At 34.0% G+C, this 23,670-nt stretch overlaps 4 protein-coding genes across 4 annotated transcripts; 2 read left to right on the top strand and 2 right to left on the bottom strand.

Moving 5' to 3' along the window:
• The first annotated feature begins 1,151 nt into the window (after positions 1 to 1,151).
• On the top strand, positions 1,152 to 7,886 carry LOC114351705 (uncharacterized). Its single transcript, XM_028303007.1, is given in 19 exon segments — positions 1,152 to 1,414; positions 1,999 to 2,218; positions 2,550 to 2,796; positions 2,874 to 2,983; positions 3,130 to 3,261; positions 3,391 to 3,508; positions 3,887 to 3,953; positions 4,093 to 4,182; positions 4,340 to 4,401; positions 4,478 to 5,183; positions 5,287 to 5,323; positions 5,408 to 5,523; positions 5,611 to 5,731; positions 5,733 to 6,223; positions 6,323 to 6,412; positions 6,512 to 6,640; positions 6,712 to 6,863; positions 6,957 to 7,067; positions 7,789 to 7,886. Coding segments are annotated over 19 exon segments (3,093 nt in total). The 5' UTR covers positions 1,152 to 1,386; the 3' UTR covers positions 7,855 to 7,886.
• A 64-nt stretch (positions 7,887 to 7,950) lies between these two features.
• Lis-1 (LisH and WD40 domain-containing Lis-1) lies at positions 7,951 to 9,996 on the bottom strand. The gene is made up of 6 exons (XM_028303025.1): positions 9,821 to 9,996; positions 9,360 to 9,676; positions 9,055 to 9,271; positions 8,712 to 8,844; positions 8,440 to 8,604; positions 7,951 to 8,320 (listed from the first exon to the last, which is right to left on the bottom strand). Exons 1-6 carry the CDS (start codon positions 9,883 to 9,885, stop codon positions 8,024 to 8,026), a joined length of 1,194 nt encoding a protein of 397 aa, XP_028158826.1. The 5' UTR covers positions 9,886 to 9,996; the 3' UTR covers positions 7,951 to 8,023.
• Positions 9,997 to 14,206: 4,210 nt separating this feature from the next.
• Snx17 (sorting nexin 17) lies at positions 14,207 to 19,531 on the top strand. Its single transcript, XM_028303028.1, has 8 exons — positions 14,207 to 14,479; positions 14,584 to 14,773; positions 14,850 to 15,204; positions 15,376 to 15,538; positions 16,180 to 16,401; positions 17,489 to 17,641; positions 17,836 to 17,985; positions 18,566 to 19,531. Exons 1-8 carry the CDS (start codon positions 14,420 to 14,422, stop codon positions 18,710 to 18,712), a joined length of 1,440 nt encoding a protein of 479 aa, XP_028158829.1. The 5' UTR covers positions 14,207 to 14,419; the 3' UTR covers positions 18,713 to 19,531.
• A 2,844-nt stretch (positions 19,532 to 22,375) lies between these two features.
• On the bottom strand, positions 22,376 to 23,180 carry Uccr (ubiquinol-cytochrome C reductase complex 14kD subunit). The gene is made up of 3 exons (XM_028303076.1): positions 23,024 to 23,180; positions 22,886 to 22,936; positions 22,376 to 22,691 (listed from the first exon to the last, which is right to left on the bottom strand). Exons 1-3 carry the CDS (start codon positions 23,049 to 23,051, stop codon positions 22,444 to 22,446), a joined length of 327 nt encoding a protein of 108 aa, XP_028158877.1. The 5' UTR covers positions 23,052 to 23,180; the 3' UTR covers positions 22,376 to 22,443.
• Between the last annotated feature and the right edge of the window lie 490 nt (positions 23,181 to 23,670).

The following is a 23,670-nucleotide window of genomic DNA, read 5'->3' as shown; positions in this document are numbered from 1 at the left end:
TACAAAATATTTTATTTCATTACAAAAGTACATTAAATAACATACAGGGTTTGGAGTTTCCTTTTAAGCATACAGTTGCTTGTGTTAGGAAACACCGCTCTTGTGTTAACAATATTTAAGTAGAACTCATTCAAATCTCTATTGTACCGCGTGTCAGTGTGTGTGTGTGTGTGTGTGTGTGTGTGTGTGTGTGTGTGTGTGTGAATACTATGTATAAGGTTTGACTAGGTTTTCGATATCGTCATAGTTTTTGGTCTTAAGCCACTCTGTGATTCTGTTTTTACACTCATGGATAGTCAACGGATAAATATTTAATTCATTGTTAAGGACATTATAAATAGAGGATGACAGTCTACCGTATTGACGTTTAGCAAAAGTAGTTTTGACCATAGCTGTAGGAACAACATTTTTCTTTCTTCTGCTATCAGTATTTATAAGTTTGATGTCGTAGGGAAAGTATTTGTGTATTTTTAAGGCAATCAGGAGCACATAAAGCTTACGTACACTAAGGAGGCCCGACGTCAGGAAGAGCATATCAGTAGGAAACCTGTAGGGTTTGATTGTTTTAGTATTGCCTGTTATTTAGCATTATTACTGTTTTTATTTTATCAGGATATACCGCTAAGTTTAAAAGTTATTACGTTTTCTTTACAATAAGTAATTGGAAGAAAAAAAATTCTATAAAAAATTTAAAAAAAATCTCAAAAAATTTTTGACCTCTTTTTTGTCGATAAAAATAGGTCTAGTTTCATCTATTTTCATATGTACACTTTAACGTGACTCACACTGTATATGAGTTTCCATATAAATAATACTACGATCCGTTGCGTGCGATACGTCCGATGCGTACGATACCGACATGTGGACGCTTAGCTTGTAGGTGCCGCACAAACACTGTCGTGTCGTCAGTGGCATGGTCATATAGAAATCGTCTAATTTATTTGGGTTAAAATACTTAAACGTTAAATGAAATTATTAATATGCGGCTATTACACCGTAGATTAATCCTAGGGTAGATTGCGAAAATAAGCCGGAAGCACACCCAGACGCGATTATACTGTACAAGAATTAAAAACATTCTATGTTGAAAAAAATAGCTTCACACGCGGCGCTGGTCAACCAGGAATCGAACCCGGAGCTTTTAAGGCGATCTTGTTTAGTACCTATTAGAACGCGAAAAATTGTTCACCATGACCATAACAACTTAATAAAAGAATAATGTACAGAACCCACAGCAGTTTTCCTATTCGTATTTGCTTCATTTAATTTACGAAACTTGAAAGCTTTGATATCATAATGACAATGACAGTTTAAATCAAAAATTTCCGTGGGAAGTCGTTTTATTTTCACTAAATTCATTGTTATCACCGGCATATAATTAAAATAATGGATAACACTACATATCCCGGTTCAGGTACCTATTTAAATTTCGCTTAAAAATAATTAAAAAGCTAGATAGCATTCTCCATATAGGTATCTCGAGTTACCACCTTTCTTACCACATTTCGGCAAATAATGCAGTGTAGGACGTCCCCCAGCTTATGCAATGAGGGCTATCGTTTTAGCGCTCACCAGTTAGCGCCACTGTAGAGTAGGTAAGTTCCTGTCACTTGCTAGTAGCGAAGACAGTGGCACCAACTGGTGAGCGCTAAAGTGGTAGGAGGACCATCGCATTTGCACTCATCAAGATGGCGCCACTGTAAAGTAAGGTCCTCTCAATCGCCAGGGGTACGTGCCAACTGTTAAGTATAAAAACGATAGCCCTCATTGGCGACATCAAGAAGATAGCTAGCAGTGGTTGCTCTAAAGCTTTAAGGTTGTATGAGTCGAGGGGAATGTAGACACTAGAAATAATAATACAAATTCATATTGTAATTTTAAAGAGCACGTGTAGACATCTAAGGAATTCCTCTGCTCTGTTGTGGCACGAGTTTTTTTAAACTAAGTTTATGAACCGAGTCATTTTGTAGATACCTATTTATTTACAATTGATTTCAGAAACGGATGTTAATGAAACCTACGACAATTGTGACTTTCATTCATTAGCAAGTAACGAGTTGGATTTCGTAGACCATTGGGTCAATTTGACAGTGGAAAAAGAAGTACTGAGAGGCTGTAAGCTTCGGGAAGAGAAAGTCAAGTCATATCCTCTGTCGGACGAGTATAATGTTGGGAACGTCAACTTGATACCACCAGCCAATAATACACCATGTTACAGGTAAAATTACTGCCTAATTTAGACAGATGATTAAATATTAGTGTTTGCCAGAAAGTAGAGGGCAAACGAAGTTCATGACATTCTCAGTTACCTACTACGCTAGAGCGTATCGCCTTAAATAAAGGAATCCTTATCCAATTCAAATAAAGGAATCGCTATCTAATTCAGTCTAGAAGATTAAAACTGATAGGTAGTGAGAGCATATTTAACGCGCTATCATTCAGCACCAAAACCACCGCTCTTTATTGCCATTTCTTGTCTTTAACTACAAGCAAACTGTCATTGTGTAGTCAGTGTCAGTGTAATATTGAAATGTTTTCATGTGTTTCAGAAAACCTTCACCGGGAAGAACTAAAATGAAGACGGGCTCGTGTAGTCCCAGATCGAATTCCCCTTTCTTCAGAGGCAACTCTTCATCCCGAGCCTATACGCTTACGTGTTCTCGGCCAAACACACCGAGTTTCAAAGCTAGATGTGCCTCAAGATGTCCCATGAGGATCGCCGAGCTGGCTGTACCCACCAAACGGCAATGCATTGATACTTGGCGAAACAAATGCGATGTTCTTCCAGCTTTTATGGTACTGCAAGTTACATTACGTCTTGGTTTTTCCTTATCAGTTATACAAATATTCAAAAATCTTCCAATAATTGATAGGTGGAGAGATTACGACAGCAAATAATGGATGAAAGACCGATTGTACACATACCAGAAGCAATAAGTTGTTTTAAACGACGAAAACCTAAATCAATTAAATCTGTAAAGAGGTAAATTACTTATCTAATACGAGTACATTCAGAATTTAAGACCGTAGGTATGGTAGACGTAGAATGGTGGACCGTGGTGGGCCACATAGTAGGTACTTATAAATGGAAAAAAGTAATGAAAATGAGACTAAAGTTATTATTTTCAGAACTAAAAAGGGGGCTCGTGACTCAAAACTGAAGAACGAAAGGATGGCAGAGATCAGAAACTTGTGTGCGGCCTTCGCCAACAAAATTGCTCAACGGTTGATCACGTCGCAAAATTTGAAACTTACTCCAGAGTAAGATTCTTTGCCTATTTAATTAGGATTGGCTTAGCTTGGTCGTCTTTATCAATAATGCTATTTCAGTTGGCCCAATTAGGTAATTAGTGATAATAGTAATGAAAGAAAATGTACGTCCATTCTCAGGTTGGAGAAAATATCGAAAATTGTAGCGGATGAAATAACAAACATCATTCAAAACCGAAGGAAATTCAGCCTAGATGATGTAACTAACAAGAAGATTCAAGCCGATATAGCAGATAAGGTTCACGCTTTATATGAATTGCCAACCGAAACCATAATAATATACAGGGTGTTAGGTAAATGGGTATATGAGCCGACACTAGCCCATGTTAACATGGCCATATAAATGGTATGGTGAAGTCAAAAAATTGATATCTTCGTTTTAATTATTTTAATTTTCATACAAATCGGATTTCTTAAAATTTATTTTGTATGAAAATTTAAAAAATTAAAATGATGATATCAAATTTCTGACTTCACCATACCATTTATATGCCCATGTTAACATGGGCTAGTGTCGGCTCATATACCCATTTACCTAACACCCTGTATAGCTTTGATATACCTACCTAATAATATACGAGTTTGTACCTGATCAACCTTATTTTATATTGTGTAGATTGCAATTTGGATTTCATCAATACTAGAAGATACGTCGTACAAAATTTTAGAAGAGGATTTAAGAGGTAAGAAATTTTCAAATTAAGTAGGTACCTATGTGATGTTGAACAAAGACAGATCATAAATCATATTATGGGTCTATCATCAAATTCTATTTTTACTGTGGATAATGTTATTTTTTTATTTTTCGTATTTTTATTTTAGTAAAAAAGCAATTTGAACGGGAAGTAGACGTTAAAGAAGAGCAACTTGTCACTCTTATAGGAAAACTACAGAACCAAGAAAAAACATCAGGTTATTTTTGTATTTTTTCTTTTTGTTTTCTTACTATAGTATTGAGCTCATAAAATATGTACCCACTTACTTGTACCCACTTCTTTTTTACAAAATTGATAAGTTTAACCACCTACTGTACAACACATTATCTAAGGTAATAAGTTGATTTTTTCAGAATTAGAAGAGGAAGAAGGACCAGTATTAGATTTTATTGATGATTTAGTAGATAACGTGGTGGTAAGTATCTTACTCTGAAACTTCTTCCCAAATCGATTATTTAGTATTTCTATTTACGAAACGAATACAATTGCAGACAATATGCGAGCCACAACAATTTGATGTTGAAGAAATAGATAATCTTTCTGAAACAACATCAAAGGGAAGCGGTGAACGTTATGATAGTATACCGTCCCAAGATTCTATTGGAAACACTGAGGCTGATCCTTCAACGTTAGATGAAAAATTAAATATTAATAACGATACGGGTGACTCCATTTCAAACAAAAGCAAAGAATTAGAGCTACAAGATCCTCCTGCATCAAACAATGACAATCAACCATTTGATCAAAGCGGTGACGTAGAAGGTATTAAACTTGATATTAATGACCACATACGACAAGAACTACAAAAGATTGTTGATCATGTTATTCCCGCCGACTATGATGATAACATAGAAGACATTTATTTCTCAAACAATAAAGATATCAACGATGAAACTCAAGACCAATTGCTAGACGAAACAGACTTTACTATTCACAATGCTGAATTGCACGAATCACTCGGAAACTCTGAACTTACCACTCATTTAGATGAAGTTCTTAGTGTACCCGATTTAGCACTCGCTGGAGATAAAGTTTTAAGTTCTAACAATAGTTTCGAAGACAGCTTGGATGAACCAAATCCTAACTTAGAAAATGATAATGCAGAAATAAATAATGTGAGTGAGGCATTTGAGCTCTTAGCCGAAGAGTCTCTTGATGAAAAGAACAAAAAAGTAAAGTTTTCCGATGTAGACATGGGTAATAACTTTTTTTTTACTTTTTTCATTTAGTATTAGCTCTGCCATAGATTAGCGACACCTATAAAATTAATTAAACTTTTAATAAAATTATGTTTTTCCAGACATTCGAGGAACCACCAGAAAACTAGACAGTGACAGGTAAAGATTTTAATGAATAATTCTATAAAAAATAAAGGAATATTATCATTATCACGGATCAAACTAATACTCATGTTATTTTAGTGCCTTACAATCGTTGGGACACACCGGCCGTGAGAAAGAGAGGGTATCATGGCGTTCATCATCAGACAGTATAAAACATGCTATGGTATTTGCGCCGCCTAACGAAAATTTACTCAGTACGTAACTAGAAAACATTATGTGATATTGTAAACTAACTATATTATTTATGATTCACTTATTTAAATTTTGTCTCAAAAACATAGGTGATGCAGATGAATTATGGCCAGATGACATAGCAACTCCTGTACTTAAGCCAAGCGCTAGCGTAAGCAGGTCAGTTACATCACTCGGGAAGATTTTGGAAAAAGACGATCATGATATTAGAAAATGAAATTAATGAATTGGAGGATACGCATCACGCAGAAGAGGAGATATTAGAACCAACAAACATAGTAAGAAGTCTAATAGGCGAAGAAAATAAAGAACGAAACGAGCAGGAGATTAAAGAAGCAGGCATCGTAAAAGATAAATCCAACGTTGATTCTACTGATGACACAAACCAAGATGTAACAGATGAAACTTCTTCATCTGTTAACACAATAAAAGCAAAACAGGATAATACTATGATGGAGAAAACAGTGGAGGCTAATGCTTTGCCAGAACCAGAAACCAAGCGATTGAGTTTAGATTCGAGCACAAGTCCAATCAAAATAACAATAAATGACGATACTCTTGAAGAGAACAAATTAATAGCAGAAAAGCCATTAGCAAAGAAAGATATAAAGAATCTCGAAAGCGACACAAATGTTATTTATGAAGCTGTTCAACAAAAGATGAAGTCTTCGTATGCTATAGCTGAACCGAAACATGATTATAGTAAGTAATTTTGTTCTGTATTTATTGACATCTCAGGGTGTAATTCTTCTAATAATTATGTAAATGTCTAATGTGCATTTTTTTTTTCAAAATCAACAGAAGTTCATGCTAAAACGGCACCATCGTGGTTACATGACCACGGAAAAGGAGAACCGAGCGAGGACTCTTTTCGTGGAGACAAATCAAAAGGTATTTACTTAGATGTTATTAGTAGGTACGTGCCTATGAATCCCATGATACTAATAATATTATTAACAACTACTATTATAATTTTATTACGATATCCAGAAAAAATCAAGGAAACAGAAATTCGTAATTGGTGCAGGGATCTGGAACGCATATTTGCAAATCTGGAAATGTGGAATAACTGGGTTGATACAACGTGTAAGAATATAATGTATCTCAAGCAAAAAAGAGGTTCGTAGGACATTACGTTTGTCACACGGTACTACAACTGAGCAGACACTTTACAGCTGGCCTTATTTCAGAAATGAATAAATTATTTGTGCCAAATTCTCGTAAAAAAGATGCAAGGGACTGGATGACTTTGAAGAAAAACATTGATAAAGACACAGTTTTGTGGACTAAACTAAACCAGAAAGCCTATCAAAGGCTGAAAACTTATCAAGATAAAACTAAGGTCAGTTTATTTTAGGTCTAATGTAAATAATCAAGTTGAATAGCAGATAATACTGATTGTTTGTTTTTTATTTCTTATTTTTTTACTAAACAGTACCAAAGCCCAGCACAATCCGAAATTCTGAATATGAATGATGATAACATTGAAGCGGTTTTAAAAACTGTGCAAGATATCGATAGAATATGTTTGTGGATGCATAGAACGGTACTATCACATTTTTTTTGTAATTCTACAGTGACACTACTAGATGCCTGCCTTCCACCGCGAGCAGATATTACGATCGCAAATAAGCACACATTTTATAACATGCGCTTCTCCCGAATACAAATGGCTCGCTCAGTGTGTGCAAGTTGAAGAAAGTTCTTTATTATCTTGACTACTTCACCCTTATTCCTCGTCGCGGTGGAATACAGGCACATAGACCGGCAATTTCGTATGCGACCATCCTGCGGGGTAACAGACGGTGGCGGAGGCGGAGACAAGGTATCAAGATGTCAACGGGTAGCGGGTGGTGTAGCGGGGAAGGGCAACGCATGCAATTACATACTCTCTAATCTGTGTTGCTAACGTGCTATTAGTGCTACCTTGTCCCCGCCACTGTCTGTCCACCGCAAAGCGGTCGCGGAAGCGCGAAGTCGTCGGACTAGAAAAATAGATCTATGTCAGTAGTTTAGTTGAGTTGCATGCAATGTTTTATAACACATTTTTGATGAATTTTGACTGATTGGTAAAATTTTAAATCAGGCGAAACCACTTTTGGCTGATTTTTTTGCAGTTAAAAGTGGTTTTGACTAACGCCCTTGCCTTGGTCAATATCACTTTTGACTGATTTTTCCAGTCAAGTGATTTTGACCGATTAAGTTTCGACTTTAACATAATATTTTATGCAGTTAGTTATTTATCTACATCACGCTTTTGATTTCAGATCGTGTCTACCGAGTATTGTATGTTATGTGATTGCAAGAACACTACAAAAAGAAAACCTTTTTAGTTAAGTTGCAAGTAAAATGTGTAAAAAAAATTTAAAACGTTTTTAAATCAATATTAGGCAATTTACTTGTTTTTGTGACATTAAAAAAGTCTTAAAATGTTATTCGGTTTTTATTCTTACGTTAAATACATAAACTTAAATATTTATTAACTAACAATTAATTCATATTTTACTTGTAATGAACAGTGATTTGATTGAAATCATACTTCCTGATGTTGGAGTCTCTACATCCAGTCAGAATCCATTTTCCGTTGAATGTGATGTCTCTAATACCGTCGCAATCAGATCCCGTAAGGCAAACCCGAATCTTGCTGTGGGCTTCGTACAAAGAAAAAACGGTACAGGTTCCATCTTGGCGACCCACAATAAAAAGCTGGTTGGGAAGTGAAGTAATGCTTAGCACTGGATTGGCAGATTCGTGCCATTCTTTGAGGATGGTTCCCTCTTTGACGGTCATCTGGAAAACCTGAAGAAGAGGAAATGAAAGTTATGTACGTCAAAATGCAGTCGCATACATGTTACTTATTAAGTAAGATTGGTAATAAAAAACTATACTTTAAAAAAAATGGTAATAAAAAATTATACCTTTCCATCAGCACAACCAACTATAGCTGTTTGATCCATCACTATGCAGGAGTTGCAAGCTGAATTAAACTGCTTGCAATAGATTACTTCTCTTTTTGCTACATTTGCACATACTATCAAACCTCTTTCACATCCAACCAACAGCAATTTGTTGCCAGTTCCTACCTAGAAACAAAAATATATTTGAAATAAAAAACTTAAAACAAAAAATACATACCTTTATAAATAAATACAAACGGAATTATTGGGAGCTTATCCCGCTACGACTTTACCTCTCTTTCATTTTCTACAGGAACTACTTCTTCTGTAGTTGCTAAAGCACAGCAATTGATTGGACCATAGCCTTCTAAAACGTTACCCAGGCAATTTGATTGGCCAACATCCCACAACTTTCCTGTGCCATCCCTAGAAAGTAATAATAACTTGAATTAATTTAATTTTTGATTTGGTTTTAATGCAAAACGTGGATAGGTAATAATAGTTTTCTTATCCAATTGGATTATTGGTGTCTTATGACATCACTAATTACAAGATTTAGAGCTTGAATTCCTGTAATTTTGAGCAGGTTAAAGTAAAATTATTATTAATATAGTAAAAAAATTGCCTAGTATTTACTTGCCAACGGTGATGACGTTTCTACCTTTGTCAATAATACACACATCAGTGATAGCCATTGTATGTCCTTTCAAAGTAACTGGATTTATACCAGTCTCGGCAGACCAAATCCTACTGGAACCATCAGCTCCGGAAGAAAGCACTACAATGCCAGATGGAAAAAATCTGCATTTGTATACAGGCCCTCCATGACCTTTGAGGTCCAGCAAGATTTCACCTGGAAACATGAGTGTTTTCAGAAGAAAACTAAAAAGTCAATGTATGATTAATAACAATAGTATAGTTGATTTATTAAAAATGCTTACTTGTCCTACTGTCCCAGACTAAAAGCTTGTCTTCTTCACATGATGACACAGCTAAAGAGTTTTCTGCTGCCGCAACCGATAAAACAGCCTTCTTGTGAATGTTATGCACCTTCGTAGGAGCCACAAAAGCTACTCTTAAGCCAGAGGGAATATGTTTCACCACTAAATTCAAGTTTCCATGAGAAATATACTGGTAATTATCAGTAAAGTCAATTTTAATTTTCTTATCAGCCATATTTACTGATGTTCTCAGTTTATCATGAACACTAGTTTGGTTCAAAATCTTAGATGAAATCCAGGCCTCTTCTTTGGGTAGTCTACAAAAAAATTGTGGGTAAAGTTCATCATATCGTTCAGCATCATCATAAAGTTATTGGATAGGTACTGTGAAAAGTAAGGAAAGAAGAAATCTTCAAATAATTAAATGAGCTATCCAAAATAATATACTTAATTAAATATACCTTATTACATCGTTCCAGTCACATTGAATAGTGATAACTGGTACGAGGGGATTATTAGAAGTCATTATGTTATTTTTACTACAAATATTGCAGTTGAATTATTTCGTAAATACAAGGTACACCACAAAAAACAACAACAAGCAAAAACTTCGGCGAAAATGACTTTTCAAAACTTGTGTCACAGATTACACAGGGAAAATCGTTGTTAAATGTCAAAAAAGCCAAAGAGTGTATAATCACTATGTTCAGGCCAAAGCTGTGGTTGTAGCTGTAGGCAACTGTAAAACAAAAAGCCCGTACAATCCGCTCTTTTGACCCATAGTTTGGCATAATTTCTGATTTTGTGAGCTCTTTGCTTCTGCTGCTGTCTTTGCTGCCTATGTTTGCTGCTGTTAACAACGAACAAATAAATTGAATTAAAAGAGCTTGTACCCAAAGCCGTAAAATTATTATAAAAAAAAGAGTTGCAGCCATGACAGCAAAGTGTTGCCGAAATATCGAGTACAAACTATCGAGTTCTATTTATATTGTGCATTGATTAAACATCAATTTGTAGTTGTCTTCATTGACGTGAATATTGGAAAATACACACACAAACACACATGACTAACTTTTTTTGAGGTCAATGAACGTTGCGGTTAGATTAATAAAATCTTAGTACCATTCAACTTGAAAAGTAAGAATAGACCAAGCAGAGTTAAGAATAAACCGAAAACTACCTTAACAGTTTTGCATTTTTTTTGATATTTTTTTTTATTATCTGTTTGTTTTTTTATAAAAAATTACGCCCGAAAAAACAGTTATTTTTTGCAACACTAGGTATTTTATACAGTGTGAGTCAAGTTAAAGTGTACCTACATATGGAAATAGATGAAACTAGACCTATTTTTATCGACAAAAAAGAGGTCAAAAAATTTTTGATATTTTTTTTTTAATTTTTTAAACAATTTTTTTTCTTCCAATTAATTATTGTAAAAAAAATGTAATAACTTTTAAACTAAGCGGTATATCCTGATAAAACAAAAACAGTAATAATGCTAAATAACAGACGATACTGAAAAAATACATAAAATACCCAGAAAATGCCAACACATAATAAAAAATGATACTTTTTGAAAAAAAATCTGCTTAAAAATTCGTATTTTTTTGGTTATTTGATAAATTTCTCAAAAAATGCCCCTATAACAGGTGGTTTTTATTACTTTGTATTATTCTCTATTGTATTATCTTTGTAAAGCCAAAAATTGCATGTCTCTATCCCTATCACAACATTTGCTATGATCGTTTGAACTAAGCCTCTCCGGGCGCGCCATTCAACGATTCGTTAACAACGAAACTGAAAATGGCTCTAGATTTGTAATTTTGATAAAGACAAGTTAGATTTCAAATAAAAACAAAAGATTTTGAAGTAAAATAAGCATTTTAGTTACAATTAAAATTGTCTCTACCTGTAGCGGAGAATAATGTTGTGGCTGGCCTTTGTTCAAACGATCATTGCAAACGTTGTGATAGGGATAGAGACATGCGATTTTTGGTTTTACNGACACCCTTTATATATCTGGCATAGAGGCGCGTCAATTGCATTTGATAGTGCAACACTGGGTACAGTCGTACCTGTATTAAATTAATAGGATACCTTTATGTATCAGGATTCAGGATTATGGGCTAATTTAATATTTTCATAAATTTACAAAAAAATATTATATTATAGGTAAACTGGTTTAAGTAAATTAAATAAAACCATCAATCGAGCAAGTAGGATTTTATTATTATTCATCAATAATCAAATTCTGAACTTGAATATTCAACTACAATGTCTGCTCATAAACGCTTCAAACTCGGTACTTCTTTCTCAATTCCATAAAATTCAACACTTACAAAGTGACAAAAAACTTTAAAATAGGTAGTTGAAATAAACCACAGCTAATTTTTATAGTTGACTGTACTATACGATAAACATGTCAGTCAATTTGACAACCTTTGTCGGAAATATTATTCAATGAAAATATTGTCCGAACCCTTAGTATTTCTCTTCGACAAATACTTTAACACATTGTGAACCACTTTTCTTTCACGACTATAAAAAGATTTTAGCAATTTCATTCACAAAATCAATTGCGCACATTTAAAATAAAGTTTGTTTACACTTTGACAACAATAGACTGACATGCAAGGTGACATGTCAATGAAGTTTTCAGTTACTGTTGCCATTAAAAGAAAATAGTACCATTAATTTTCCGCAACATGGCGAGGGTTTTTATGTTCCTGGTCAGGCTATAACACATTTTTGATGAATTTTGACTAATTGGTAAAATTTTAAATCAGGCGAAACCACTTTTGACTGACTTATTTTGCAGATAGAAGTGGTTTTGACTAACGCCCTTGCCTTGGTCAATATCACTTTTGACTGATTTTTCCACTCAAAAGTGGTTTTCACCGATTATGAGTTTTGACTGTACCATAGTATCACGGTAATACTATCATACAGTATTGTAACTTCATATAAACGGACGAAACGCGAGCTTTCCTTCGAAATTCAAATCTCGGTATGCGCTCGACATGCAAAAGTCGGGGGTGTCGCGAATGTGCCACAGTAATAAACGGACGATGTGTTGTTTTTTAAAGAGTAAGTTTTTTTTTATAAAAATAATTACAAGTACCTATTTATACAGGGTGTAAGGTACCTAACTGGGTTTATAAGTCGACACTAGCCCATGTTAACATTTATGCATGTAAATGGTATGGTGAAGTCAGTGATATCATTTTTAAAATTTTCATACAAAACAAAATTTATAAAATCAGATTTATATGAAAATTAAAATTATTAAAATGATGATATCTATTTTTTGACTTCACCATACCATTTATACAGGGTGTCCCGTAATGTAACGTCAAGCCGGAACTGGGTGTTGAGGCAAGTTGTGCTGGTTATCAGAAAAATATAAAAAAAAATCTATGTGGCATATTTTCAAAATAATAGGCATTTAAAAAAAATCTAAAAATTCTACTCCAGGTGACGGTCCTTTTACTCGTGTTGCCACAAATCTTCACTTTTTCCAAAATTTTTTTTTGTTATGTAACCCTGAATAATGCTTCTCTAAATTGTTATCAAAATTACAAAACCAGCTGCTCCAGCTTGGATGAAAAAAAACATTATTCCCAAAAAAAAATTCAAAATAAAAATTTTGCCTAGTTCCCTATAACAGGTGGTTTTTATTACTTTGTATTATTCTCTATTGTATTATCTTTGTAAAGCCAAAAATTGCATGTCTCTATCCCTATCACAACATTTGCTATGATCGTTTGAACTAAGCCTCTCCGGGCGCGCCATTCAACGATTCGTTAACAACGAAACTGAAAATGGCTCTAGATTTGTAATTTTGATAAAGACAAGTTAGATTTCAAATAAAAACAAAAGATTTTGAAGTAAAATAAGCATTTTAGTTACAATTAAAATTGTCTCTACCTGTAGCGGAGAATAATGTTGTGGCTGGCCTTTGTTCAAACGATCATTGCAAACGTTGTGATAGGGATAGAGACATGCGATTTTTGGTTTTACGAAGGTAATACGATAGAGAATAATACAAAGTAATAAAAACCCCCGGTTATAGAGGCATTTTTTGGAGAAATTTATCAAATAACCAAAAAAACACGAATTTTTATGCAGATTTTTTTCAAAAAGTATATTTTTTTATTATTTTTTGGCCTTTTTTTGTGTATTTTATGTATTTCATGGTATCGCCTGTTATTTAGCATTATTACTGTTTTTATTTTATCAGGTTATACCGCTTAGTTTAAAAGTTATTACTTAGTTATTAATTAAAAAAAAATCTCTAAAATTTTTTGACCTATTTTTTGTCGATAAAAATAGGTCTAGTTTCATCTATTTATATATGTACACTTTAACGTGACTCACACTGTATATCATAACTGCAGCAGCTCATAGCTAGATCGTCTGAGGCTAGATCTAGTATTATATTATCTGTGGTTAGATTCAAAATCACGATACGAAACGAAGCAAGAGCGAAGTATGTAGTTAAAAAAAAGATTTTGAAGCGATATCGGACTTGCAAATAAATGAATATTTGTGAACCTCCCAAGTAGTAAAATCAAAAAGTGCTACTTGTTTTTGATCGCTTTGAAAATCGAATACGTTCACAGACAGAGCGAATATTTTTATTAATTTAACATTCATAATAAACGTTCATATAAATTACAACTCACGTTTTGTCTCTCACTCATACTTACTTTTGTTTTTTGCAGTTATAAAATATACATAATATAAGTATTGTATTGTGCAGTTGTTTGTTTTCCTAAATAAATAATAAAAGTATCGATAGCTTTCACATTTGTAAGCATCACTAAAGTTACATAGCTGTCAAATTGTTGACGTTTCTCTCCTTCTTGAGACTTCATTCATTTCATTTCAATTCATTATTTTTATCGCTTGGCGAAGAAAGGAGATAAAAAATTGTGTATTTGTTTTGTTCTAGTGAAAAGTGGGCGGTATAAATCAACACGAATCTCCATGAATTCGATCTTTACTTAGTGTTCTTTTAAGTTTGTGCAAGTGATGATGCATTGAATTTCAATACAAAAATGCATTTTTCAATTCCTGATCTCCAGCAATTTCATGACGACAACGGGATTTCGTACACAGTAAGTAATCTAACTTCGTCTACAAATTATTCGTCTTATTACACTCAAGGTGTAATCAGTTTACTGTAATGTTCTGCTGTCAATAACAATAATATATCTTTTAGGGCTATAATATTCATATAGATGGATTTTTTCATTGTACGGCGCGATACAAGCAACTTCTCAGTCTGCATGAACAGCTGCAGGCTCAAAATTCTTTCTTAAAATTACCACAATTCCCTCCAAAGAAACTATTCCTGACTAGCTCTCAACTAGAAGAGAGAAGAGTTTCGTTGGAAAAGTACATACAGTTGGGTAAGCATGCTGCACATTAGTGGATTTATAGGTTGTTAGCTGGTATGGGTATTATATTTTTTATTTATTTTTTCAGTTGGCCAAAATCCAATTTTAGCCAAATCAGATATTTTGATAACTTTCCTGTTCTCGGCCCAGCAAGAGACTCACTGTGTGCGAGTGCATGAAGTGGATATAGAAATATCATTGATGAATGGTTATAGAATACCACTCTCTGTGTCTTCCACGGATACTTCAAGTACCATACTGGACATTGCATGTAATTACATCAACTTGCCAAAGGAACTGACAAAGTACTTTTCATTGTATTTGTTCAATTGGAGTTGTGCTAAAGATGGCCAGCCTTCGTTAAAAATGCTTGAAGACTATGAATCTCCTTATATCTCACAAAAGTATGTAAGGCCTGAAGATAAAATAGTATTGAGAAAAAGGTATTGTATCATGTTCTGAATAAAATAAATAATAAGTTTATATTGATTATAAATCAAATTACAAGCTAATTTAATATTAAAAACATAAAGATTCATTATTAATCCAGAGAATCCTTCAAATTTTTTACTCAGAAGTTTATTTAAAACTTTTTAAATTTTTTTTTATTTCAGTTATTGGGATTCATGCTATGATGTTGATCTCATGATAGACAGAGTATCACTGGATCTTTTGTACCTACAAGTTATTGAGGAGCTAGATCTAGGCTGGATTGTGGCAGATTCTCAAACAAAAGACATTCTTTCATCTTACGAGGCCAAAAAGCAGAAACGGGAAGTAAGTAAATGATAAACCAAATAATTATGATATTATTATCCACATTATATTTTTAGCTATACGGCATATTTACTCTATGCTTAATAATATTTACTGTTCTATTACATAGTTTGAATGCTGCTTAAAATAATTGCCTTATTATGTATAAATGACGGCACATGAAGCTAATCATTATGGTTTTTTAAATTATTGTACTAGGTGCCATTATGTAACAAAAATGTATAGTCTGATGTGCTGATGACTGTACATAGAATAATAAGTCAGTCAATCAACCCATTCTTTATCTTGTAAATATCAAGGTCAGAGTTTAATGCTTTATGCTTTGAATAATTTTCATTAATACATTATTAAAAATAATAACCATGAACAGTAAGAGATGCCAATTAAAATGCGAACTATGAAAGTTACGGAACAGTTGAGGTATTTAAATATGTGTACCAAGTGAAGATAATATCTTTATTTAATGTAATACAATGTTAGATAGACCTTGAGAGTAGCTAGTCAAAGGTCAAAGTAATTAATTATTGCTACAATTTTTTTTAAAGCTGTTTTTACATTTTAATTTATCTTACTACTTAACTACCACAGCTTCAAGAGTAATTTTAGCCCCTGTTCCATAAATGATGATCTCTTCATTTCAGTACATAGAGCTGGCGCGAACTTTGCGCCACTATGGTAGAATACCAGCTGGCGAGGCCATGACTGATTCCTCCAATGTTGGTGACAGCAGTGAAGGCCTTTGCCGAGTGAGGGTCTCCCTCGCGTCCAAAGAACTAACCGTCACTAGTGTGACGCATCCGACCCGCGAACAGAAGTTCAAAGTGACCAGAATGAGGTGTTGGCGAATCACAACTTTGCATCCAGTAAGTAGAAGAAATAGCATTTATTTTTGTAATTTAAAAATACTTAATTTGCAGCAAAATTCCTGAAAAATTGCATCGTCGCGTTCTCATTCAAATGTACGAAGCACGCCATAAGGTGCTATTCACGTGAATTTTATAGCAGTTTAAAAATATTCAACCTAGATGCAGACCGCCGATTTTTCGTCGGCATTTATTCGGGCAATTTATCAGTATGGTATGTATGGAAGTGCGCACATTACACCGATTTGGTATCGGTCGATTCTTCATACAAATTAAAATCGGACACAACTATCGGCCAACTAAAAGTTGGTGGTCTGCGCCTAGGGTTATAAGAACTTCGACTGTTGGCGTCATTACACATCCAAAAAAGATATGACCTAAGAGGTAATGACGAAAAATGAATGTGATGTCAATAAGTTCATGTGAAAATGACACATTCTGGAAACATCGCGGGCGGTTATCATCATCAGGAAAATGAATATTGATAATACCTGTCTAAAACTGTATATTGTTGGTTAAAAAAAGCATCCTATTGTTATTTTATAATCGAACAATGTAACATTGTTTTGACGTAGGTATTGTAATTAAATAACACCAGACTACACTGGCCCATCAAAAAACTGAAGCCATAATTATGGTTTTATTGCACATTACCTACTGATTAGGATGTTTATTAAGGATAATCGATGGGTGGTGCTATGAGCAAACTGCAGTTTGAAATCGAATAGCCTAAGTTACTTTTAATGACATCAACACAAACGAGGTCACGGGAAAAAGCTAGGCTCTTGTAATAAAATTAGTTTTCATGATAGTTTTTCAGACAGTTAACGTTTTGACATAATTATAGAACATTATCAAATTCCATTCATCATCACATCGTAATTTATTTGTGTGGTCGATAGAAACAAGTGTGTGAGCAACGATGTCGTGACCATACTTTGATTGAACCAATTCGCATTTTTGTTGTGAAACTTTACAAAATAATAAAACACCGGGCCGTTACATTCGTTTATCAATGAAATATTACCTCGTAGGTGACATCACTGTTAATAAACTATGAATAATTTGTTGTTTGTGTACTTTTTAGATGGAGCGGCCGCAAACAAATGGCCACGGGTCTTTGCTCGAAGAATCGAATAAAAACTTCGAGTTATCGTTCGAGTACCTCGTCAGTAAGGACAACTTGAAATGGATAACCTTGAAGACGGAGCACGCAACCTTTATTAGCGTGTGCTTGCAGGTATATTATATTGGCGGTAATTTTGGTTGGACAAAGTTTACCAAAGTTTTTTCATAAAAAGTGGAGTTTCCTTAAGTTTACTTATATCTGGCAGGGTTTTTATTTTTATAGAGTAGCTTACAATTAACGTTGAATTTAATTGTTTTTATATTTAATTATGAGGCTAATTTTTCATATTTAATTATTTTCCGCAGTCGATAGTGGACGAGTTGATGCGTCAAAAGAACGGCACGGGTCCGACATCGCCGCGGTACTTTAAACGCGGGAGCCTCACGTACGTGCGCCGCGATGGCTCCAGCCAGCTCATCACGCCGTCATCCTCTAGCGACACGCTTAGCTCGGCGGTGAGTAATTCTACAACCCCGGTCAAGTTAACTGCGCAACTCGCTGGAATGCGACTCTCCCTCGCACTGACGTCGACGTGACGTCACAGCCGCCAGGTGCGCTGTTTACTCGACCGGGTTGTACATAAAGTCACGAGCGTAGCAGGGTAGCAAACGCATCTTAATCCCATAACTATGTAGTGACGTAACATAGCGGATTTCACAATAAATCCAAACCGGTTGCAGTGATATTAGTATTCTACAGCACTAGACCAGCTTTATTCAAATAAACCTTATGCCAGAGGAAAGCAATGATCCCGCGCGCTGCGATTCTAACCTGCTGCAGTAGAAGCACTTACGTGCGTTTTAGGTAATTACTCATTTAGGGCCGGTTTCCACCAAGGCAGAGCGGAGTGGAGATGTGTTTAGAATAACCAATCAGATTTCATTATTCAGGAAACCAGGAAATCTGATTGGTTATTCAAAACACTACATTTTTTAAACCGTAATTTTTTAGTTTTAGTGGATCATTGAAGTTTATTATAAATACGTATCTAATATATTCAGCTTTAGTAATATAAGGTCATTATTGTCTTTTCAGAATGGAGATTCCTACACATCAGGCAGTTCAAGGGAAATATTTTCAGTGCAGAAGTTGGCTGAAAAGTTTTCGTCGGTCGCCTTTAAGTCCGGCCGGGACTGCGTCGAGAACAATGCCTTCGAAGCTATAGGAGACGAAGAGCTGTAATGTTGAATGAGAAACAAATCGAAACCCTTCCAAAGACCGGTTAGTATGTGAGAATCAAAGTTGCCAATAATATTGTATAGTCGTAAATTGTATATAACCTTAATGTACAGCGTCTATGATTATAATTCTTGAATGTTAGATCGAAATCAATTATACGATAATTTAAAAGATGATCAAAGAGTCTTTTGAACTAATTGGTTTTAATATTGAGCAAATGTCTCTTAATTAGTCACTTAAAATATCATTAACTTTTCAATAGTTAAGTATCGTAAAATGAAAGTATATTTATTTAAGGAAACACGTTTCCTTTTCACTAATTGACTTGCCATACTACTAGAATCTTGTATTAATAAGAATAAAATACATTATCATGTGCCACTAGTGGTACCAATATGCGAAAGATTACTACTTAATAATTATGTGTTTATTGTCTCTGATGTAAATTCATTACTTTGAAGAAAATCATTTAATTTAATGATACCAAATCACATTAAGTTAAATAAGTTAACACATTAGCACTAATACAATAGGTATTTTAGTTTACTTTTGTGGTTATACTTACCTACATCACAGTTAATCATGAATGTAGAAAAGAATAAGTAAAAATATGTGTACTGTTTAATTATTACATTTGGGTCCTAAGAATGGACCCCTGTTGGTCCTCGAACCACTTTTAGAATAAGAGAGTTAGAAACTTGTCGTAGGTTAAGGTTTATAATATTGTAATAACTTGTGATAACTTAGACAAGTGTAACGTAATTGGCAACATTTCCGCCTAATTGTATTGCCACAGTGAGAGGGAATAGTAAAACATCGCGATTACGATTTAGAAATGTTTCGAGAATTTGTGAAAGTTGCGTCCGTATAATGCGAGCTTTTTTTGTTTGGGGATGTGGTGTTTGGCTATTCTCTTTTATGATGACATAACGCTGGAAGCGTCGACTGGATGCGAACTGATTGGTCTTTAAAGTGTGGGTTGTAGCTGGTGTGGTCGAAGCCCTGGGCCCCGATTGCGCTAAAAAAATTCAACTGAAACGCTTTTCAAACATTTGTTGTTTTAATAATATTAGTTTAAAAAATAAAGTGTTCGGACATTTAAGGGAAAGTGCATAAATCAGTTGTTTCGTCTTTGTTAGCGCGTGAACTTTACCGTGATACCGAATTACACATCAGCTGGAATGAAAATGGAGCGCGAGTCGCGCGCGACTGGAGATGAAACGTGAATGAAATGGAGACTTTACAAATTAGCGTAATCGGGACCCTGATGTCAGATTTAATAAACGGTCTGACATGGTTAAATGGGACCGACACACCATATGTGCCCTCTGCAGTAGGGGATAATTATATTTCTTTTGAAAATCAATAAGTCTGCAAAGCAATTGAGTTAGAATTTTATTTAACAAGCACATATTGGCCAGTGGTGGCCAAAAATAATCAAATTAGATTATGTATGCTCCAACAAATTTATCTGTGATTTGGACTAAGTACTAAAACATTGTCTTGGTATGCGAATAGCTAAATTATGCTTAAAAGTTCCTTATTCGCAAAATATTTTTCGCAACATTTATAAATCATTCATTCAAAGATCTGTCTCTCATTAATGTTTGTGCGATTTTTATGTTATTATTAATTTCTCTCGTTAAGTTTATGACAATAATTTTTAAATCTATTAAGTTGAATTTAAAACCACCTAGCTAGTCTGTAAATCTCTTTTAGTTTGTATTATACGGTAATCAGGGGAGGTATGTATAATTTGTATTTCTACATTGCCGCTTTTTGCACAATCCGGTCTATACCCTATCCATAAATATCTTTTCGACGAATTTGTTTATGGTAATATACNTCTTTCTTATGTCTTAAAGATTAACGTAGATACTAGTTTTATTGAATTTTCTACAACAGTACTGATCCTCATTGTGTATGAAAGCGTTTGTTTACATCTCTGCTGGATTCTAAAAAATCAAGGTATACTATTATTGATTGGCTATGATTGCTTAAGAATAAAAGACAATATTGTTATATTATCTTTGCTTGGTAAAATAGCACTGTAAAATAACGCCCCCTTTGAAAGTGTGTTCACAAAATTGTCGAATAGGAATATCTTACATCGCATTTATAATTTTCAATAGGTATTTTTTTTTTTTTTTAAATGTAAATGTCAATTTTCATTTTGTAAAAATATTACATTATCCCACATTCCAACGTTGCCTTTGATGCCTTCATAATTATTTCCGAACTTTCAGGCTTGAAACGGTTACCAATACGAGTTTCCATGACAACTCGTTGATTTAGGTAGGACCTTTTAAATTAAAGACAATTCATGAGGAAGCGCTGCAGTGCCATCACTGTTGCGCGCGAATTTCTTTTTATGAAGTATGATTTACGTTCATTAAAATAATGAGTATTGCTTAATTAACTATTGGTTCAATGTAGGTATTAATAGTATTGGAATGTTATAATAGTGATTGATGATAATAAATATTTGATACCTACTTTTAAATAAAAGTGGACCAAGTGATNTTTGGAATAATATTTCTTTAGAAACCTGTAATGATTTGATTGCATCCATGCCGCGCCGATGTCAAATGGTTATAACCAACAAAACCAACCATATTGGTTATAAAAATACGTTTGATGATTTTGTTTTGTATTCTATATTTATTAATGAAAACTTTTTATGTAATAAACACTTAAATAATTTCCAATTTATTTACATTTACAGTGAAAGTGTTACGTGTCCCTAATTAGTTGTCCATCCCTAGGTCAATAAATGTGTAGGTGGCAATGATTGATTTATTTTAAAAATATTGATCGCAACTAGCTAGTTTCTTTTCTGGCCTTTAAATATTTAGAATACTAGCCAAATTACTTGTTATTAATAGGCACAAGCTACAAAGCCTCGTGAAGATTTTTTTTTCGGACTGGAGAGACGGTCTTGTGTTTAAGTCATATAACGTCCCTAATTAGTTGACCACGACTGTATTTGTGAAATGCAGTTTACTGTTCAATATTATACTAAACCTATATTAACTTAACAGACACTAATTATTGTCTGACCTCCTTGTAGGCAATAGAGGCTCAAAATCTTGATGTGTAGATAAATTTTATTATTATGTGTACCTACAATTACCTACTACTTACAATTTTTACTACCTACTATGATGTAATAACTTTGTGTTCTTATTACACTGTTGTCTATTATAAATGTATATTTGTTATTATGGTTATGTGATTTTCAAATTTATTTAAAGGGACCATTTGTTATGTACTGTATTTGTAATATAATATACAATATTTATAAAAGACATGCCCCACTTCTCAGAGGCCATCTATTTGCCATATATTTTTATTCTAATCCTTTACTCATTGGTCTTTTTAAGGTCAATTATTTTATTATTATTTTTTAAACATTGTAGTTAGGTTTAAATAAAATGTTTTCTTTAAATAACATACTTGTTTTCCATTTATACCTAATCTCACTGGATATCCTAATAATTTAAATGGAATCTACTTATTTCTGCATCTACATAATGATAAAAAATAATTATTTACATCATTTTTTAAATGAAGGAGTTCCTACCAATTTTATACAAGATATTAATAATTTGTGTACTAAAACATGGAAATGGTAGGTGTTAAGAAATAGTGAATAAAAAGAACACATTAAATTAACTTTCTAAATTTATTAAATTAAATAGATAAAACTATAAACAGCAGGGCAGGCAGAATAATTAATAGGTCTTTTCCCATTCCTCGCGCTCTAGCCTTTCCTTCTTGACTTGTTCGACGATGGGTGTGAGGTAGAGTTTGTCTTCTTCGAGCTTGGTCCACTCTTCCTTGGGCAGGATGGTCTTCTGCATGGAGAGCTGGATCGCGCGGACCATGCGGAAATTGCGCTCGTCGATTACGTGGTCAGGGAGACGGCGTAGGGCTTCTTTTACATCGTCGTTTTCGTAAAGGCAATCGTCACGCATTAAACCTGAAAGATGTTACAAAAAAATCATTAACTCATAGTAACTACTATAGGCCACAGTCACATCATGCAAAGGACATCACTTAATAATTTGCGTAGCACTTTATCAGAATCAGGATACTTGAAAACATACAAAAGTACATGATGTTCGGTTCTTCATTTCAGTAAGTCGCATTTGGAATAGATATTTTGGTACGTACCTAAACGGTTGAACCCTGAGAGATTATAAGCCCATTTCTTCATGTTATTGCCTGAAAAATCATCAAAAACAATGAGTTACATAACCTGAATGCAATAAATAAAACTTAAGTTTTAAATTAATTCATCAATATTCCTACACAAAACTGCAGTGGTTCTTAGTGCCATTTTTGTAGACAATTAGAAGAAACAGATCACCAACACAATTTTTATTGCAAAGCAACTATTCGTCCAGTCAAGTGATGAAAAATTTCACGCCACACAAAAAATGGAATTTGACAGCTGAGATTGACACTTGACAGAAACTTTTTTTCAACACAGATAATAAATGTAAATTTTTGGGCGTCTTCATTTGGTCACCAAATAGATTCGTCACACAAAATTATTTATCTTACATCAAATTACATAAAATAACTTTCATGCAGTGATATTATTCCATAATTATTCTACCAATGCGGTCAATCTTTTTTAACTTGCACGCGATTGTACATCATTCGGTTATTTAACCTGGTGACCTGGTGGATGCCAGCATTTACTTAAGGTATGTTCCGATATGTACTGGATCCAATGAGGATCATTTCGATTTTTAGCTGTGAATGTGTGAATGCAGATTGATAGGGCTAAGAAATCCTTCAGTCCAAAAATTTTTGTTCTACGACAAAAATTGACGAAGTTATGGCCAAATTACTAAAAAAGTTCACTGACCGCCCGGAGCGATGACGTCACTATATCCGATCCGAAATTCCGAACGCTGCCGGCGTACTGCGTGGATAGAAAATCTTTTTTT

This window comes from Ostrinia furnacalis, unplaced genomic scaffold (genome assembly GCF_004193835.3).
Source record: "Ostrinia furnacalis isolate ACB-3 unplaced genomic scaffold, ASM419383v2 OfSCF1172, whole genome shotgun sequence".
Taxonomy (NCBI): Eukaryota; Metazoa; Arthropoda; class Insecta; order Lepidoptera; family Crambidae; genus Ostrinia; species Ostrinia furnacalis.
Note: the sequence above shows the minus strand (reverse complement) of the source record. Positions and strands in the feature narration are given on the sequence as shown.

Excerpts from the sequence above, each read along its gene's own strand:
- Lis-1 (XM_028303025.1), bottom strand. The coding sequence starts at position 9,885 with ATGACTTCTAATAATCCCCTCGTACCAGTTATCACTATTCAATGTGAC. Across the intron at positions 9,272-9,359 it reads AGTCTGGGACAGTAGGACAA|GTGAAATCTTGCTGGACCTC; the intron begins GTAAGCATTTTT and ends TCATGTTTCCAG. Across the intron at positions 8,321-8,439 it reads TTGGTTGTGCTGATGGAAAG|GTTTTCCAGATGACCGTCAA; the intron begins GTATAATTTTTT and ends CCTCTTCTTCAG.
- Snx17 (XM_028303028.1), top strand. The coding sequence starts at position 14,420 with ATGCATTTTTCAATTCCTGATCTCCAGCAATTTCATGACGACAACGGG. Across the intron at positions 15,205-15,375 it reads AAAATAGTATTGAGAAAAAG|TTATTGGGATTCATGCTATG; the intron begins GTATTGTATCAT and ends TTTTTATTTCAG. Across the intron at positions 17,642-17,835 it reads TTATTAGCGTGTGCTTGCAG|TCGATAGTGGACGAGTTGAT; the intron begins GTATATTATATT and ends TATTTTCCGCAG.
- Uccr (XM_028303076.1), bottom strand. The coding sequence starts at position 23,051 with ATGGCACTAAGAACCACTGCAGTTTTGT. Across the intron at positions 22,937-23,023 it reads AAGAACCACTGCAGTTTTGT|GCAATAACATGAAGAAATGG; the intron begins GTAGGAATATTG and ends ATGATTTTTCAG. Across the intron at positions 22,692-22,885 it reads CTCAGGGTTCAACCGTTTAG|GTTTAATGCGTGACGATTGC; the intron begins GTACGTACCAAA and ends AACATCTTTCAG.